The sequence below is a fragment of the Geospiza fortis genome, unplaced genomic scaffold (assembly GCF_000277835.1).
Source record: "Geospiza fortis unplaced genomic scaffold, GeoFor_1.0 scaffold333, whole genome shotgun sequence".
Classification (NCBI taxonomy): Eukaryota; Metazoa; Chordata; class Aves; order Passeriformes; family Thraupidae; genus Geospiza; species Geospiza fortis.
Window position 1 is genome coordinate 2,499,865 of NW_005054347.1, and position 16,289 is coordinate 2,516,153.

A 16,289-nucleotide genomic window follows, 5' to 3' on the forward strand; every position below is an offset into this window, starting at 1 on the left:
AAGCAGGGAGCTATGAGGAGGGAATACTTTGCTGTGGGTCTGCCTGAAGGAAGGGAAGGATGGGTACTGTTGAACTTGGATCTTTTCCAGGATCCAGACAAACAAACAGTAACTAATGTTTGTGATCTGGGCATGATGTTGCTTCAGTAGGGCAGAACTGAATTTGTTCTGATTTCACCACAGTGTTTCTGTACCATGTATGTTCAGCTTTCTTTTAAATTTAACCTTTGTCTTTGACTTTGTTGTATTCAGAGCGCTTGACTTTGGCGTATTTAACATCTCTGCAGTGTGTTTTAAGTTCTTCTCTCTCAGCCCTGTCAGTGGATTTTAACTTAAAATTTTGATAATGCTGTTGAATTGTTGCAGCAGTGCTCTTAAGAAAGAAGATGATGCATGGAAAAGGGTGGGTGTTTGTACCCACTCCTGCATGTTGAGGTGTACATCTGTGTCCTTGCTCGGTTGTCATGGGTTTGGAAGCAAAGGAACTGGAAGAGAATTGATTTAAGTGGTGTCTTATCTGGAAACAAAACAAAAGCTTGTGATGAGAAGATGTTTGTAGAATTCTCAGTCTGCAGAAAGGATTGAGGGATGCTCCAGCTTAGTCATTCAAAGCTGGCCTCCTCCCCTCGGAAAAGGCTTCCAGCCAACAGCCTGACTCCATCTGCTTAACTGGGATCTTGTAGACAATTTGCCAGTTGAACAAATTAAGAAAGAAGTAAAGGAAGGAAAATTACAAGTATGGCTTTAGTACCCATTGATTCAAATATTCACACTCACCAGCTTTTAAATGTTTAGTAGCCTTCTGAGCACTTTTTTAGCACTGATTAATGAATAAGAATTTACTGTGGTTGCGTGAGGAAGCATGTGTGTGAGTTCTTCCATTTTTTTTTTTCTTGGAGTGAGAACTAAGTGCTTCCTGCAAGTCCAAGGTGAATGATATTTCTAGAGGAGGATGGGGTTGTATGTATGTGTTTAGACATGTTTATTCTCTGTATTTGATCTGACCAATAATTACACGGCCAAGCACGCTGGCTGTTTACCCTGCACTGGAGGCTCCTGGCTTCTGTTCCTTCCCTGTCATTAATGCAAACCCAGACTTCATTGGCAGTGAGCATGTGACACATCTGTCTGTCCTCCTGTGATCAATACCGTCCCTTCAGAGGTTCAGCTTTTGAAAGCAGTTCCATAAAATACCAGTTATTCTTATTTGGATTTGATAAATTTAATTACTTGAAGCAATTAATTATTTATTTGCTTTGTATTGATTGCACTCCAAGGCGTTCTGACATCAATCTCATGGAGATCAGCACACCCTTATTAGGTGGGGAAAGTTTATGTTTCCAGGTCTGAACATCCCATGGATTAGTTAGCTGAGATGTGCTTGTTGCTTCTGCTAGCAATTTTTCATTAGTGAAGTTGTATGTTTTGCACTCTTCAAGAGAGTGGCTGGGAGTAATTTCCACAGGGAGTCTGACAGGTGTAGAAGGGAAGTAGTTCTCTCATTTCTGTGAATAAAACTTATGAAGAAATGATGCAGGCTGGATCGAATTCATGTTGTGGCATTGCCATCTATTTGTTGTACTATATGCCCTTTAATTAGGGCCAAGAGAGTGCTGGTGCATTTCCTAATCAAACTCCTGTCTGTAGAAAATGAAATAAGATGAAAATATTGGTGTATTTATTTTTAGAGAGGACTGCAAAGGATACAAAATCTTGAATGAACTAGAGAAGGTGAATCCAACATGTCTTTTCCTCCATTCTTGTGTTTAGCTAAACCAAAAGGCACTTAATGTTAAATTGCTGAAAGAAAATCCATCCATCACCTTTTTTTGTGGAGGTCGTTGATGGGAGAGAGCATCTGGACCAAAGCCTTAGTAGGTTCTCGGGTATAAGGAGAGCACTCTGGCTACAGGAGTGGGATCACTCTGGGTGCAGGAATGGGATCTTTAAAATAAATTGTAGTTCTGGAAAGGACACTCCATGTTGCTGCTTCTGTTGAATCATCCAGTACCAAACAGTGTCCATGCAGTATGAGGCCTCAGGGACCTTTGTCAGTCCTGGATTTGAGAAGCTTTTAGTACCTCTGTGTGCCTGTAGTGACACAGTCTGGGGTGTCATTCATCAGCCAGTTTTATTGTGTGTAACACGTGCAGAGCTCCATATATATCACTTTTTTCTTTCATTAGTGTAACCAATATAATGATTGGACTGTAATTAGTCACTGTGGTTGTTGGTATTTGTGTAAGTGGAGATTCAGTTAAATTATTTAAGAGAAAAGCATCAATTCAAGACTAGATGCCTGTGTTGCTACACTTTGCTGTGTCTGATCTGGAAGTTTACATGACGTTCTTGTACTATGGTAGATTTGCCTTGGAATTCCTGCTCCTGTGGCCAGTCTTAGGGTCCTCCCTGCAATCACAGCACACACTGCTGTGCTCTTGGTTTGTTTCTGTCAGATGCTGCTTAGAGGCTGCAGCCATTTCCATTTTCTTCAGGTCTCAGCTTGGTCTTCATGCCTATGGTGAGAGGCAGGGGTAGGACTATCTGGGAATCTGCAGATCTTCTTAAAGCAAACTACTGTAGTGTCATTCTGGTAATGTACTTTTAGCATAAAATACCCTCCAGTAAAAATGTCCTGTGCAGTTCTTTCTTTTGCAGCCCTTCAGTTCAATGCAGTGAAGCACTTCAGAATTTCAGAAATGTGCAAGTTCGTATGTAAAACTGAATTTTTCAGCTGAGGTTTTTCAAATTCCAGAGCTCTAAGACTAAAGAACTTAGTATGGTTCTTTCCTTCCTTGGGTCTTAAAACTGCACAGGAGTGGAGGCTCTCTGCTCCTGCAGAGTAGAGCCATGCAACTCAGGAATGTTTGACCTTCAGGCAGAAAATGCAAAAAATATTATTCATCTGAAGCTTTAGCACTGCTTCCTGGAAATCCACTAAACCATTCAGTACTCTAAAGATATTCATGAAGAAAGTGCCTAATGAGAAAGTTTTCTTGCTGCTGAAATCCATAAGGAAGGTGGTTTTCAATGTCAGTGAGCTGTATTATAATGCTGAACAATACTGGTGCTGGTGCATAAAACCACAGGTACAGCTGTGCAGGCAGGCATAGGTCAGATGTGTGGAGATTTTAGGATTAATGTTTTTAGGACAGTTATATTGTTTAGGATTGGGGAAGGCTGATTTTAAGAAAAAACTTACCTTAAAATTGAATTAAAATGAAGTGCAGCATCAGGGAGGGTTCATGTGAAATATTTAAATAACCACTGATTAATTTTAGAAACCTTGTATTTTGGTGATAGACCAAACAAAAGGTTTCAGCACAAAAAAAAAGATTTTTTGGGAGAGGAGTGGGAAGTTGGGAGCATCAGAAAAGGAGCATTTATGTAGAAAGTGATGGATTGAGAGCAGGACATTTAGGATGACCACACATATACAATCACTCAAAAGGCCCTGACTGAATCTGTAGGTCCTGCAGACCTCTTCCATTCCTACTGCAGATCCCCATGACAGCCTCTACCTGCCAGGTGGTGATGCTGTGAGACACAACAGGGCTGTGTTGCAAGCTCTGCTATTATTTAGACTTCATTACTCTACTAAAATAGATTCAAATACATTTACAACTATGCTTAAAAGTATTAGCATAAATCATGAAAACTGAACGGCACACAAAAATAAATGAACCAAATCTGTGTGGGGAGGCTATATCTTCAGTTATTTCTTATCCTGTTTGTTAATTTAATGAATTTTGCCAATTAGCAATTAATTTGCAGTAGGTCTCCTAGTCATTAGTGTGAATTAGCCAGGTTTTGTTGGCAAAATGCCTCGAACATTAAATAAAAACCCTGTAGCATGTAAAACCTCAAGGGTAATCCACGGTGAGATCCTGTACAGAAATTGAGCTGCAGAGCGTCCACCCCAGTCCCAGCCCTTGCTGTGAAGGTGTGGTGGCTGCTCTGGTCTGATCTTTTTAAACTGCATGCCCCAATACAGGTCAGTGCCCTGTATTCCATGTCTCCCAGACCAAGTGCATTCCAGCAGAGGCTGTGTATCCCAGGCTTCTCTCTGCACAGGCAGACTCTGGTACTGTGGCTTTGTGGTGTTGACTCACAATTTTCTGTAGCTCTTTATTTTTCTCTTGGTACACGCAGTTCATGTGTTTAATGCAGGTTGTTTATAGCAAGGACAAAGGATTACAGTCCTTAAATCAAAAGTGATGTTGGTGTAATTATAAGCACAGGCTAGTGTTGCAAAGAGGGCTGTAGGGAGAGGCTGTCAAAGGAGAAGAGCATCCAAAATATAGTAACCTCAAAAATCCCAGCTAATCAGTTTTCTGACGGGAGCAATCTGTTTTCCAGGTATTATTATTATATGGGGACTTTAAAGATAATAAATAACAATAATAGTCTACTATGAGGAAGGAAAGAAAAGGGCAAATGCCATTCACCTCTGAAGCTGTGGTTGCTCACTGGAGTTCTCAGAGGAACATAATTTTCCTCAGCCCCTGTGGAGGCCTCCATCCATGACAACACCAAGAACATCCCAGGAGCTGTGGTGTCAGCAGTAAGGTTGCCTGAAGGGGTGTTTCCATTAATGCAGAGATATGGCCCACAGAAACCACATGTCCCAGTGCAGACATCATGAGCCAGTTGTGTCTTCTCTGGGCTGCTGGCTGGGACTTGTGGCCCCTGCAGATTGCTTTATTCTTTGGGAATGAGAGGCAAGTGAGCACCACTTCCAGCACTATGGTGCTTCCCTGGGTATCTGCTTGAAAGACCAAAACAAAGAAGGGCTTCCTGAAGTAAGCTTGGTCTTATCAGAGCTGTACAGAGCATGAAGACTTCTCTCTTGCAACAAGGCAGCCCAGCTAACGGACCTTGGCTAACAGATTATCAGCAGCGTTTGAGTAATAGACTGCTCATTTAGTTTTAATACATTTTGCATAGAGAGCAATCAGCCTTCATCAGTCTTAGAGATGAATTGGCTTAGCCAGCTAAATTCTAAAGATATTAGTCCGACAGCAGCCACATAAATCATAACATTTTCTTAATGATGGTAAAATTAAAATATACTCTTGCTTTGAGAAACCAATGAAGCCTTCCTGTTTGCAGGCCAGATCCTCCTGCCTGAATTAAAAGGAAACTTAATTGATGTGGTTTTAAACTAAACTCACAGTCCCACTCTTCCTCAGCATCTTAAGTGTTCCTTTCTTTGAAGTTAAATTAATTTGTCCTACCTCTCCTGCTCCATCTTCTAATCTTCAAGAGTGTCAGTGAAGACCAGACTCTTGTGGGACATGATCCAGATGTGCACAACATCACAGTTGAAGGCCTTGCTAGTGGAGGCCTCCCAGGAGGAAAGCTTGTGCTCTTCCTCCAACCAACAAACCAAGACCTCCTGTCTGTCTGCCTAGTCTAGGCAAGGATGAACTTTTCTTGTCCTTTGTTCCTGAAGCTGGCTTGGTGCCCAGCGTGCTTTTGCCAGAAAGGAAATTAACAGAAGGGAATCCTGCCTTTGGCTAAAAAGGCTTCAATGTCTGGTGTTGGGGCAGGAGTGAGGACACTCTCAGGGCTGTGGTAGTCACACAAATATTGTGTGTCCACAGGCTTTTCAGTGGGGATGTGCTGGGCTCCTTGTGTCCCCCAAATTAAGGGTAGCACCTTCTGACTAGGTCAGCCCTTACATCCCCAAGCTGAGGCAGAGCTGGGTATGTCACCCATTTAAATGTTCTGTAGGATTCCTCATGGCACAGAACAATTCTTTGGGCTGAATCCTCTTGCTTTCAGGAATATCTTCCAGATGTTCTAGACTGACTACTCAGTCTTTTGCTAAGCTGTGCAAAGTGACCTTTCCTTCCTTGGCCTCCTGCTGCTGGCTGCAGCATGGCACCCAGGGAATAAACAGAACATCTCCTGTCCCAGTGCTCTGGGCTGCCTTATCTTAGGGCTCTAGCCTCTCCTTTTCAGCAGAGCCTGTGCAAGTAGTCTGTGCAGCAGAGCTCCTCAGAAGACCTCTTTTAGTGAGGTTCTCCTCAAGTTGAGACTCTGGGCTGAAGACTTGACTGAAATCCAAATATGTGATAACTTTGACAGCCTTTCTTCTGCTAAAACAATCATTTTGTGGTGAACTGCAAAGAATTGGTTTCTTTACAAGTAGGAAAGAAGTATGGAAATGACTGCTGTGCAGAAAACCCAGCACTAAGCCAAAGACCTTCGGGGTAAAAAAAAAAAAAGGCAGGGGCAAGCTGGTTGCTTAGAAATCCTCCCCTAATTATTCTATTGGTCCTTTGCTGGAGGTTTTTTTGTGGTGCTAATATCTGTCAAGAAGGACCTGGTGCTTCTCAGCGTGTGAAAGGCCCATTCTCCTGGGGTGCTCTGTGGCATCCATACTCTGGTTTCTTGGCTGAAGTGATGTTGTGGAGAAGGCAGGATCCTTCTGGTCCTACACAGGTCCTGCACTAGTGTTGTGGAGCAGCTGATGGGACATAGCCATAGCTGAGTTAAGGTTAGAGCTCTCACCATTTGGGGATGTGTGTGTGCTTGCAGTACTCCTGCATTCAGAGGAATTAGGAAGTTCCAGGTGGAGCCTCTTGGCATTTTTGTGTTGGGGCAGTGAACACTGGAAGTGATGGATCTAATCTTGGAGACCAGTGTTGGGCTGCCTGCTTTGGGCAACTTCAGCTTGTGGCTTATGGGAAGTAAGGTGACCACAGGCTCTCCCAGTGAGCTCTCCTCAGAGGCCAGTTTTAAGGTGGAGTGAATAATTAATGTTCCTTCCTTGAGGTCATTCCCAGCCACGTTGCAGACTCGTAGTTGGAGGACCCTCGGCTGAGGTTTGGGCCCCTGGTCAGTAAGTGGTGTGTGGAGGATGGCCTGCAGGATGCTCCTGCCTCCTGGCTGCTCAGTGGCCTGCTGGGCAACTTGGGTTAGTGTTTGGGATCCCCAGGTTGAGGTGTGAGGTCACCTTTCCAGAGCTGGATGTGGAAGGGCAGCCTGTGCCTGTGCAGAAGGGTGTTTGACAATGCAGTATTGAGAACCATTTCTTTCCTAGTGTGTCTTCTAGCACAGCCAAGTGCTTTCATTTTTTCTTGAATATGTCTGCGGGGCTTGGAAACCTGTTCTCCCTGCCATATTGTGCCAGCTGCATTTGTGCTGCTGATAATCTAATAAATGCTTGGTCTGAGCAGCTAGCACTCCTGCTAGAGCCCAAATGAATGCAGAGGAAGGACCCTGCTAAGTGTGCGCATTCTTCCTCTCCTGGCCAGCTCCAATTCCCTTTCATAGCTCACATCTGATGCTTCCTCTCTCACCTAGCCCCTTAGCTCCGATGTAAATGTGTGTGCACACTTCCGCCAGTCAAGTAACTGTGCTCTCTCTGTCTCTCCCCTTTGTTACAAAGCCTGCTCTGTAAATGAATCCCACAGGTCTGGGGCTCAGCAGGTAAAAGGAGAAGTGAGTCTGTTAGCGCATGAGTCTAATCAGGCCGGCTAAAGCGAATAAAGTAGGGCAGCATTGCACATTAGCCGCTGTGTAAATGAGCCCTTTGATGGGCTGGGCACCGCGGGAGAGGGTTTGAAGCCAAGAAGAACTTTTGTTGTTAATTCAGTGACACATGGAAACTGTAAAACAGCGTGTCTTGCACACACACGAGAGAGAAAATAAAAGCCCTCACGACCGGGCTTTTCAATACCTGCCCTCAGACCTAGTCTGAAAACTTTCAGCCCCTGTCTCCCTCTCTTACCACTTGATTTTCCTTTCTCTCCCTTTCTTTTTTTTTGTTCCCCCTGCACTATAAAAAGAAAAGCTCTCTTGCCTTTTGAACTAGACGGCTGTGAGTGAGGGCTATCTCTGAGCTGTGTGGCTCTGTTACCTTTGTGTTCCAGATGAAACTGCCAAGCTCGGTGGGACAGAAGAAGATTAAAGCCCTGGAGCAGATGCTGATGGAACTCGGAGTAGGTGAGTAAAGGGGGCACGCGAGAGAGAAAGAGACACACAGAGCTAGCCTTTGTTCTCGAGATGGGCTATTTTTTCCCCTAGTAATACAGCCAGTTTCTTGAATAACACTATGTGAATGGTTTTTAAAATATTTTATGTGTTAAAAAAAAAAAGAGAGGGTAAAAGCCAGAACAAGATGCACAGGGTTTTTTTTTTTTCCTCCCAGTAGAAAAATCTTTTAAAAGAGCCTTTGTTTCTCTCTTGTTTGGGCCTTTTTAACCATCAAGAGAGGCAGCACAGTATTAGGAAGGCAAATCTCAGCCTTGCCGGGAGAGGTACTTCTAAGTGTGTTAGTGACCACGGCACGCGCATTGTTCAGGGCTGCCCTGTCTTGCTTTTAAGCTTCATTTCCTCTTAATTTACTGCTCACGGTGGCAAGTCCAAAATGCATCTGGGACTGTTCATCCCCCCTTTATAGGTTGCATGCTGTGTGAAAATCTGGAGCATCTCTGCTGAAAGGCGAGTAAACACACATCCCTCGCTCTTGAACTCGAGTGTCTTAGCAGCTGAAAGAAGGGTTCACTTAACATGTACAATACCTGCTCATGGCTAGAGGGGAAAAAGTGCAGCCTGTGGCCAGCAGCTGCTCTCCATGCAGTGGGGACAGTTTGCAGGTATTACAGGTCCCAGCATGTAGTGTCTCTTGATTAGACACCTGATGATCCCTCCCCCCTGCCCCCCGCACTGTGGCTGGAGAGACATTTAAGGGTAGGAAAAGAGAAAAATAGAAAGAAAAATAGAAGTCTTATTAATGATTTACAGGAGATTACTGAGCCTGTTCCCAGCACTGACTTCTGTTAAGTCTTGTTAGTTTTTTGGGCCAACTGGTTTATGGCTTGATAATGTTATATTGGAGCCTGTGCCATTCTGAAGGCCTCCTGTGGCTGCTGAAAGTGGCTCAGCCAGGATGGTTTCCTCTCTCTGCTGTAGAACTAAGGGAGTTGCTGTTTGTGCTTGCTAGGGAAGCCTGAGGGAAGCATGTGAGCGCTTCTTGGAGCTCACTTTCCATGAGGGTAAGGAGGGGTTCCTGACTCCCCACTCCTGCCTCACAGAACTCACATATCTTGAGGGTCTCTTGGGGCTTCAGCCCTGCTGTACCTTAGAGTGCAGAACCACACCTGGGCTTTGTGGGGGTGAACCCCGTGCCAGCAGGAAGGGGGTCATGTGGGCAGCCCTGCAGACAGGGGCCACTGCTGTGTATGAGGGCAAACAAACAGAGCTTCATCTTTTCCTTCTGCAGAACTTGCAGCTCTTCCTGGCTCTGTGTGTGTGCATGGTGGGGTGCAGCAGAATGCAAGGTGTGGGAAGCTGTTCTGATAGTTGCTGCTACAAACAGGTCTGTAACACAGCAGCAGAGCAGTTCTCTGCCTTGGAACTGCCCTGCAAGGAGCAGTAAGAGAGGGAACAGAGCTCAGCCTGTCCACCTGTTGTTGGTGAAGGTGTAGGGAGCAGCAGGAGCTCTTCTGCCCTTTGCAGCAGTGTGGATCCAATCTCTCTGCAAGACAGAGCTCCCTTCATGTGACCTGGTGGGTGGCAAGGTTCAATCATCTGGTCTTCCATCATCCTTCACTTGCTGAGTCTTGGACTTTGCAGGTTCACCCTTAGTCCTTGGTCAGAACCAAAGGACAGCCTAAGAAATAGGAGTGCAGCCCTCAGGGATACCAATTGCTACTGATCCATGTTATTGGAGCGAGGCTCCTGGCGTATCTTTGTGGGAATGAAAGAGCAGCCGAGACCTTTATAGGGATTTTTCATTGTAGGGCTGTAGGTCTGGGTGTTTAACAGGGGGTGTTTTTCTCCCTAGATCTTAACCCTATGCCCACAGAGGAGATTGTACAGATGTTCAACGAGCTGCGGAGCGACCTGGTGCTGCTGTACGAGCTGAAACAAGCCTTTGCCAACTGCGAGTACGAGCTGCAGATGCTACGGCACCGCTACGAGGCCCTGGCCAAAGCTGGGAGCATCGGCCCCCTCAGCGTGGAAGGTGCCCATCCAGATGGCCAGACAGGGCTTGGCATCGAGGAGGGCAAGGGCGATACCAAGGACCAGATCATTGATGTAGTAGGAGCACCACTGACCCCCAACTCGGTGAGGAGGAAGGTCGGGGGGGCAGAACAGGGCGCACTCAGGTCTCCGACGCAGATGCCCTGACAAGCGCTGGGGATGCTGCCCTGCTCTCCTTCCAGGCATGCGCGTCCGAGGGAGCAGAACACGCCTGTTCCCCCCCAAGTCCCAGTGCTGCTCTCTGGGCTTGTCTCCTGTGCTGGACAGTGTTCTTGGTGCTACAGGTGGGGTCAGCAGGGCTTTCTACATCCTGCATGCAGGCAGATGGCTTGGTGTGGGTGCCACTGTGGACCAAAGCGGTGAGGCTTTGGGTGATGAGAGCTTGTTCTAAGGCAGCAACGGTACAGCTGCAAACCTGAGGCATTTTCCCTCTAGACACAGCCTCGTAAGGGTTGCTCAGCAGAGGGAAGCAGGTGGGGAAAGCAGTCTTCAGGTGATGAGAGATGACCTGCCCGAGACCCTGGAGTCAAGCAGTAGCCCTGCCTGGAGCAGGAGGCTTGGGAAGGACGGAGGTGTTTGAAGAGCAAAGGAGGGTTTTCATACCCTACTTCCAGTGCCAAGAAAGAAAAGCCTGGCCTAGGGCTTCTTCCAGTGCAAGCCCTGTGGCAATGTCCTGAGCATGTACCTCTGCAGGATGTGAATCACCGGCCTCTCCTCCCTGCCTCCAGGAGGGCAGGTTGCCCAGCCCCTCACCACTGCCTCAGGGCCAGGGGTAAGCCTGGGGATCTGCTGAGGCTGCTTTCCCCTCTGTGCAGTCCCCTGGCACAGCTGAGCTGAACTGCCTGATGAAAGCTGCCCATCTCCACACCGTGGCATCCCCGACGCCTCCGACGCACTGCCCCTGGTAGCGGCACAGACCTTTACTTTCTGAAATGTATAATGTATTGCAGGATATTGAGAACACCTTATCTGTCAACGGCAGAGGCGACACGTTAACCTGGACTTGAGTAATGTCCTATTTGATTGTGACAATGTTGAGTCGTAAGGAAGAGTTCCACTGAGACAGGTTCATGTTTGTAAAGGAGTCTTTTGAATTATTATTTTTTTTCCCTACTACATTCAATCTGGAATCTCACCCCTCCCTCCCTGCGGTCTGGAGTGTCCTGGTTTGCAAACTTTTCGGGCTGATTTACAGTACAGTTGGTCTCCCTTGAGAACTGGCTTGTTGGGACAGTGGGAGAGATGGTGGTGGTGGCCATACCTGTAGGAGGAGGGAGCCCACATGTGTGTTTCTGACCACATTGTTCCTCGGTGCCACCTCCTGGAATTGGAAACAAAGGCATGGGCCCAGGCAGCACAGAGAGGGTTAAACTGACCTGGTCTCTGACATATTTGAAAGAAATATAATCAAGTTAATTCACTGCAAGGCAAATTCAGTACCTAAAGGGCCCCCATGTTAAATACAGCACTGACCTTTACCGGCTGATTACACAAAGACGACACAATTAGATTAGTCCAAGACAAAAGGTCAAGCACATTCACACTGTGACCATTTTTTGCTACCTTTTGAGGGGGGGAAAATTACATCCCAGCTGGAGGGGTATTTTGGAGAGGAAGAGAATGGGGCTGCTGTACCATGTTCTGCCTGGTTCAGATATGTTTGGAGAGTCAGGCAGGGCCTGGTAGCATGCTTGCCCTGAACCTTTCTACAATTGTTGGGCTATGTGGTGATGGGAGAGAGAGATCAACACCCTGCAGCCCACAGCCAGCTTTTCCCAAGATAGGCTGAGCTGACTAGAGGTCGTGTCCTGGTGATCCTCCCTGCCCTGTCCAGAGCTGGCAGATGCAGCTCCGGTGCCTCTTGTCCAGCATCATGGCTGAACTTTGCCTCTGGAAGATGGTTGGGCTTCGTCAGCACTGAGAAGGGGGATGGCTAGTGGGTGCATGCATGTGTCCCCATTCTGCACAGTGATGGCCTCAAGGTGTCCCAGGCCATGGTGGGGACAGCAGGGCCAGGAGATGGTGTTGATGGCCCTTCCTTCCCTCTCCTCCTGCAGCCGTGGGTGCTTGGCCATGACACCTGCCCTTGTCCTGCTGCAGTGGTTTAACCCTGCCATGCCAGCCTTGAACTCCCGAGTTCAAGCGTGTGCTTTGCCACTGAGCTGCCAGGGCCTTTGGGGGAATCATTTAATCTCCCTCCTTCAAATTCCTCTGAGTTGGAGAATCCCTTTGTGCTGTCTAGCACTGCCTGTTCATGGCACTCTACATGTTGGATTAAGCATGGATTAGTTCAGCCTCCAAACCAGCTGCTCCCCTGAAGCCAGATTTGTTTCCCTGGAGAGAAGTATCTTGCTCCAGATGCTGGAGGGAGTGAGTGGCAAAGCCAGGAATAGGACTAGGAGTCCTGACTCCTGAGCGCTGCCTGGCATGTCTGGATTCCTTTCCAGGAATTGGAATGAATGGGCAAAGGCACACCAGGGTCTTTTGAGATACTGGTTTTGTCAGCAGCTGTCTGCCACCAGCCCGCTTGGCCAGCAGTGGGGATGGGGGACATGTCAGCAGGGTGTGTTAGCCAGGCTGGGACAGGCATCTGCCTCAGAGCCCCTGGGGCAGTGGGGAGCCTGGTGCTGTCCTGCCCTGCTGTGTCCACCACTTTCCTCCTACCCTGGTACCTGTCCACACTCTCCCAGGGACTGCAGTGCCCATTGCTGACCATTAAAGCTGAGCTGGGATCCCCCCAGTGCTGTTTGAGGCTGACCCCGGTAGGGACTTTACTCGGGGCCTTTGGGAGGTGAAAGGTGAGCCGAGCTCGGAACAAATTAGTTCCAAGCAGAAGTTCAGCCAGTTACTCCAGATTGGATCCTTTGATTTCCGCAACTCAGACTCCACTCAGTGATCTGTAATGAGTGACTCTCAGAAATCCTCACATTGCAGCACTTTGTTCCTGAGCTCACAAGTCAGCCCATTAATGGGTAAAGGAAAGGACCTTGAGTCTAAGAAGTCTCGGGTTCAGAGTCAGAATTATTTGACTTTTAAGCTTCCTTTATCTGAACTCCTGCTGACTTCTTGTTTTCTGAGCCTGTTTGAAAGCTAGAAGTTACATTGTTAAGATCAAACATTCTCTCTTTCCAGATGGAGTTACAATATCTGTCTTTTATATATATATATTTTAATATATATAGTGTATATATACCAGGGTGTATATATATTCTTCTCTTTTTTTTAATCGTTCTTTCCATTAAAAGAAACTAGACTTGTAAGCTCTTGTAAATTATAATGTAAAACATTTTTTTTAACCAGACAGTTCCCAATTTTGCCCGAGGCAACTGGAATAGCTGTGCCACGGAAGGCAATAGGAAGGTGATTAATATGAATTTGTGACATATTTGAAAGATGGGTCTTTTGCCATATAAAGATTATCAAACACATGTGCTCTTCCCCATTAATTCTGCAGCCCTCCCAGGGAAGCCACAAAGCCCAGCTCCTTTGTTTCCAGGGTGGGTTTTTGTTTTTTTAAATGTACCTTTCGGTCCCCTTGATTACCCTGTATTTGATTTTTATAGGGCATCTGCTCACTCTGCTGTGTGGGTTCTCTGGCCCTTTTATTTCCCCGTTAATCGGATCCCACGAAGGCAGCGGTGCCAGGGCCTCTGACGAAATCCGTGTGTGTGTTGTATTTAACTTTCAGCCGTGCAAATTCCATGCTCTGTTTGCCGTCTGCCCGGCGGGAACTGGGGGCCGCTTCCCGCCAGGGAGGCAGCGGGGCCTCCCACGACGAGCTCTGCCGCCGGGAGCAGGCAGGAGCAGGGAGGGGCAGGCCTGGCTCCTTGGGGCCCTGCTGCCTTGTCCGTCCCCTGGGCGCCTGTGGGCTGGGGCAGGGGCTCTGCAGGCCTTGGGAGCAGGGGAGGGCTCGGGCTGGGCACAGCAGGCACCAGACCGCAGTTCCTGTGCCACTGCCTGCCGTGCCTTGTGTCGTGGGGACCCGGGGCTCTGGCTCCTCGTGCAGCAGCCAGCACAGGGTACCTGGGAGCTGTGCCATGCTAGGGCACCCACACACAGAGCCCAGCTCCGGGTGCTGACCCTGCCATAGCTGTGGGCAGGGGGTCCGTGTGGCACCTGGCACAGTCTCACTGCAGTGCACTCATGGGGCTGGGGAATGTCCCACCTGGTGACGATGGCTTTCCCAGGGCTGGGTGCAGCCCTGAACCTTCTCTATGCAGGGGAGTTCCCCGAGGCTTGCCAGCCTCCTTCGGGAGTGCTGGTGTGCACTGCCCAGAAAAGGGGTGGGGTTTCTGAGGAGCCCTGGTTTTCCGTCAGCCTCCTGATCTGCTCCCAGGCCACATCACAGCAGGTCTGGATGGCAGAGGAGCATTTCCAGGCTCTGCCCTGTCCCATGTCAAACATCCCTGGCACAGCTGCCCACAGCATAGAGCTGTTCTGTCCCTTTCTCAGTGTTCTGCTCCTTAGGGCTTGGTGCATGCTGGCTTACTTGGTCAAGGCTCCTGGGGCCATTGAGTTCTTGCAGAGCTCAGCCCCTTCCTCCTGACCATCCTAAAGCCCTGTTCATGTGAGGGAGGCAACATCCCCTGTGAGGGTGCCATCCCAGCCTTTTGTCACTGCTGGATTAGCTCTGTCCCTCCTGTCATGCAAAGACCTGGCTCTGCCTTCAGCCAGGCAGTGTAGTCCATTTGGCACTGCCTGGAGCGATGCTGAAGCCCCGGGGCTAGCTCTGAGACAGGTGGATGTGTTTGCCACAACCCAAGTGCTCCCCTCCCACCTGCTGGTCCTGTTTTTTTTTTTTTTTTCTTGCCTGTCTCCCTTTTGGAGCAGAGGAAGTGAAGGGAGTTGGCCTCCAGCTCCTCCATCAAGAGGTTGAAGAATCCATGAGCACATGTGCAGGGTGAGGATGAGGAGGTGCAGGGGCAGTGCTGGCTGTCCTGGAGCCCCTAGGGGCCCCTGGTTCCTGTGTCTCATGTTTCAGAGGGGCTGAGGAAGTGCAATGGGAGCCTGGGTTTATGGGCTGCCCACTGTGGGCACTGGTGGCCCTGGCTGTGTGCCCTGCTCTGGGCTGATGCCCCTCTGCCCATCCTGTGTCCCCTAGACCTGCCTTCCAAGTGTAACTTGCCATCATTGATCCACCGTGACAATGTCCTCTGAGTCACATTCTCGCCTGCAGGAGTAGAGGGCAAAGGCCAAGTTCTTAGTTTTCATAAAAAACTAATTAGACGACTCCCATCGAAAAAGGGTCAATAAAGCTGATCAGGGGCTGCACAGATGGAACTGGTAAAACCCCTGTGACCTTTGCATGGAGCAAGTGGGCTGGACTGCCCCTGCCCTCTGGGAGCTGCCCACTCAGTGCTAGCTGGACACTTGCATCCCTGTCCCAGGGCAGGTCCCTTGGGCACCTGCATGCAGTGGTGGTTCTTGCACAGCTGGGCATGGTTCCTGCACCCCATGGCATTGCACTTGTGGGGCAGAGCAGGTGCCCCAGGGCCCAGCAGAGCCACACTGGCTCCATTCTGTAGCCAAGATGCTCCAAATGCAGTGGCAGCTGTGTGGGTACAGTGTGCCAGGCTACAGAGTGGGGTGGCAGGCGCCAGGGGGATGTAGTGGTGGCTGTCACCCTGCACTGGGAAGAAAAATGCATGGGGTGCACCCATGGAAAAGGCCCAGCAGTGATGGGCTGGTGGGATCCTCAGGGCAGAGCTGCCTTAGGGCACAAGCAAACCTGAGGTGGTGCTGGGGCTGGTGCCCACCCACAGTGCCCACGCTGGAGAGTGAGGCAGTGCTCCCAGCAGCAGGGAACCTTGACTGTTCTTTCACAGCCAAAACCCTTTGATGGGGAGCATGGATGTGCCATACTCCAGGGAGCACCCTACTCCCACACATCCAGGTGGCACTCCCCTCCCTCTGCCCCCCATACAAACTTGCACATGCATGGGCACAGCCCGGGCTCCTTTACCCCCAAACTTTATTCATGTGGCACATTTACAGCAAGGATTGGAATAACTAGACAATGAAAATGCTGGGGTTGCATTATCGGTTGGTTTAACTGGAACACCACACACCATGCAGTCATGTACCGCCAAGTTCAGTGCCTGTATTGCCCTTCTGGCTGCCGTCACCGGCTTCGCTCCAGGCCATGCATGCACGGGCCTGGGGCTGCAGCCTCCCTGCAGGTCAGTGCCCGGACGAGGGCTCCATTCAGCAGGGCCCCGGAGCTGGGTGACACCGAGAGGACGTGCGCCCTCAGCCCGCCCCACGGCTCCCCCCAACCGCCCTGGCCAGCC

The 16,289-nt window shown here is 48.9% G+C and overlaps 1 protein-coding gene across 1 annotated transcript in view; it reads left to right on the top strand.

The window, feature by feature from the left end:
* The window catches only part of DMAP1 (DNA methyltransferase 1 associated protein 1), a 29,862-nt gene extending 16,435 nt beyond the window's left edge, over positions 1–13,427 (top strand). Inside the window, exons 8-9 of the mRNA XM_005423114.3 lie at positions 7,884–7,956; positions 9,800–13,427. Of these exons, the coding sequence (XP_005423171.1) occupies positions 7,884–7,956; positions 9,800–10,146 (420 nt within the window). The 3' untranslated portion in view covers positions 10,147–13,427. The remainder of the gene's footprint in view (positions 1–7,883; positions 7,957–9,799) is intronic.
* Positions 13,428–16,289: the final 2,862 nt, after the last annotated feature.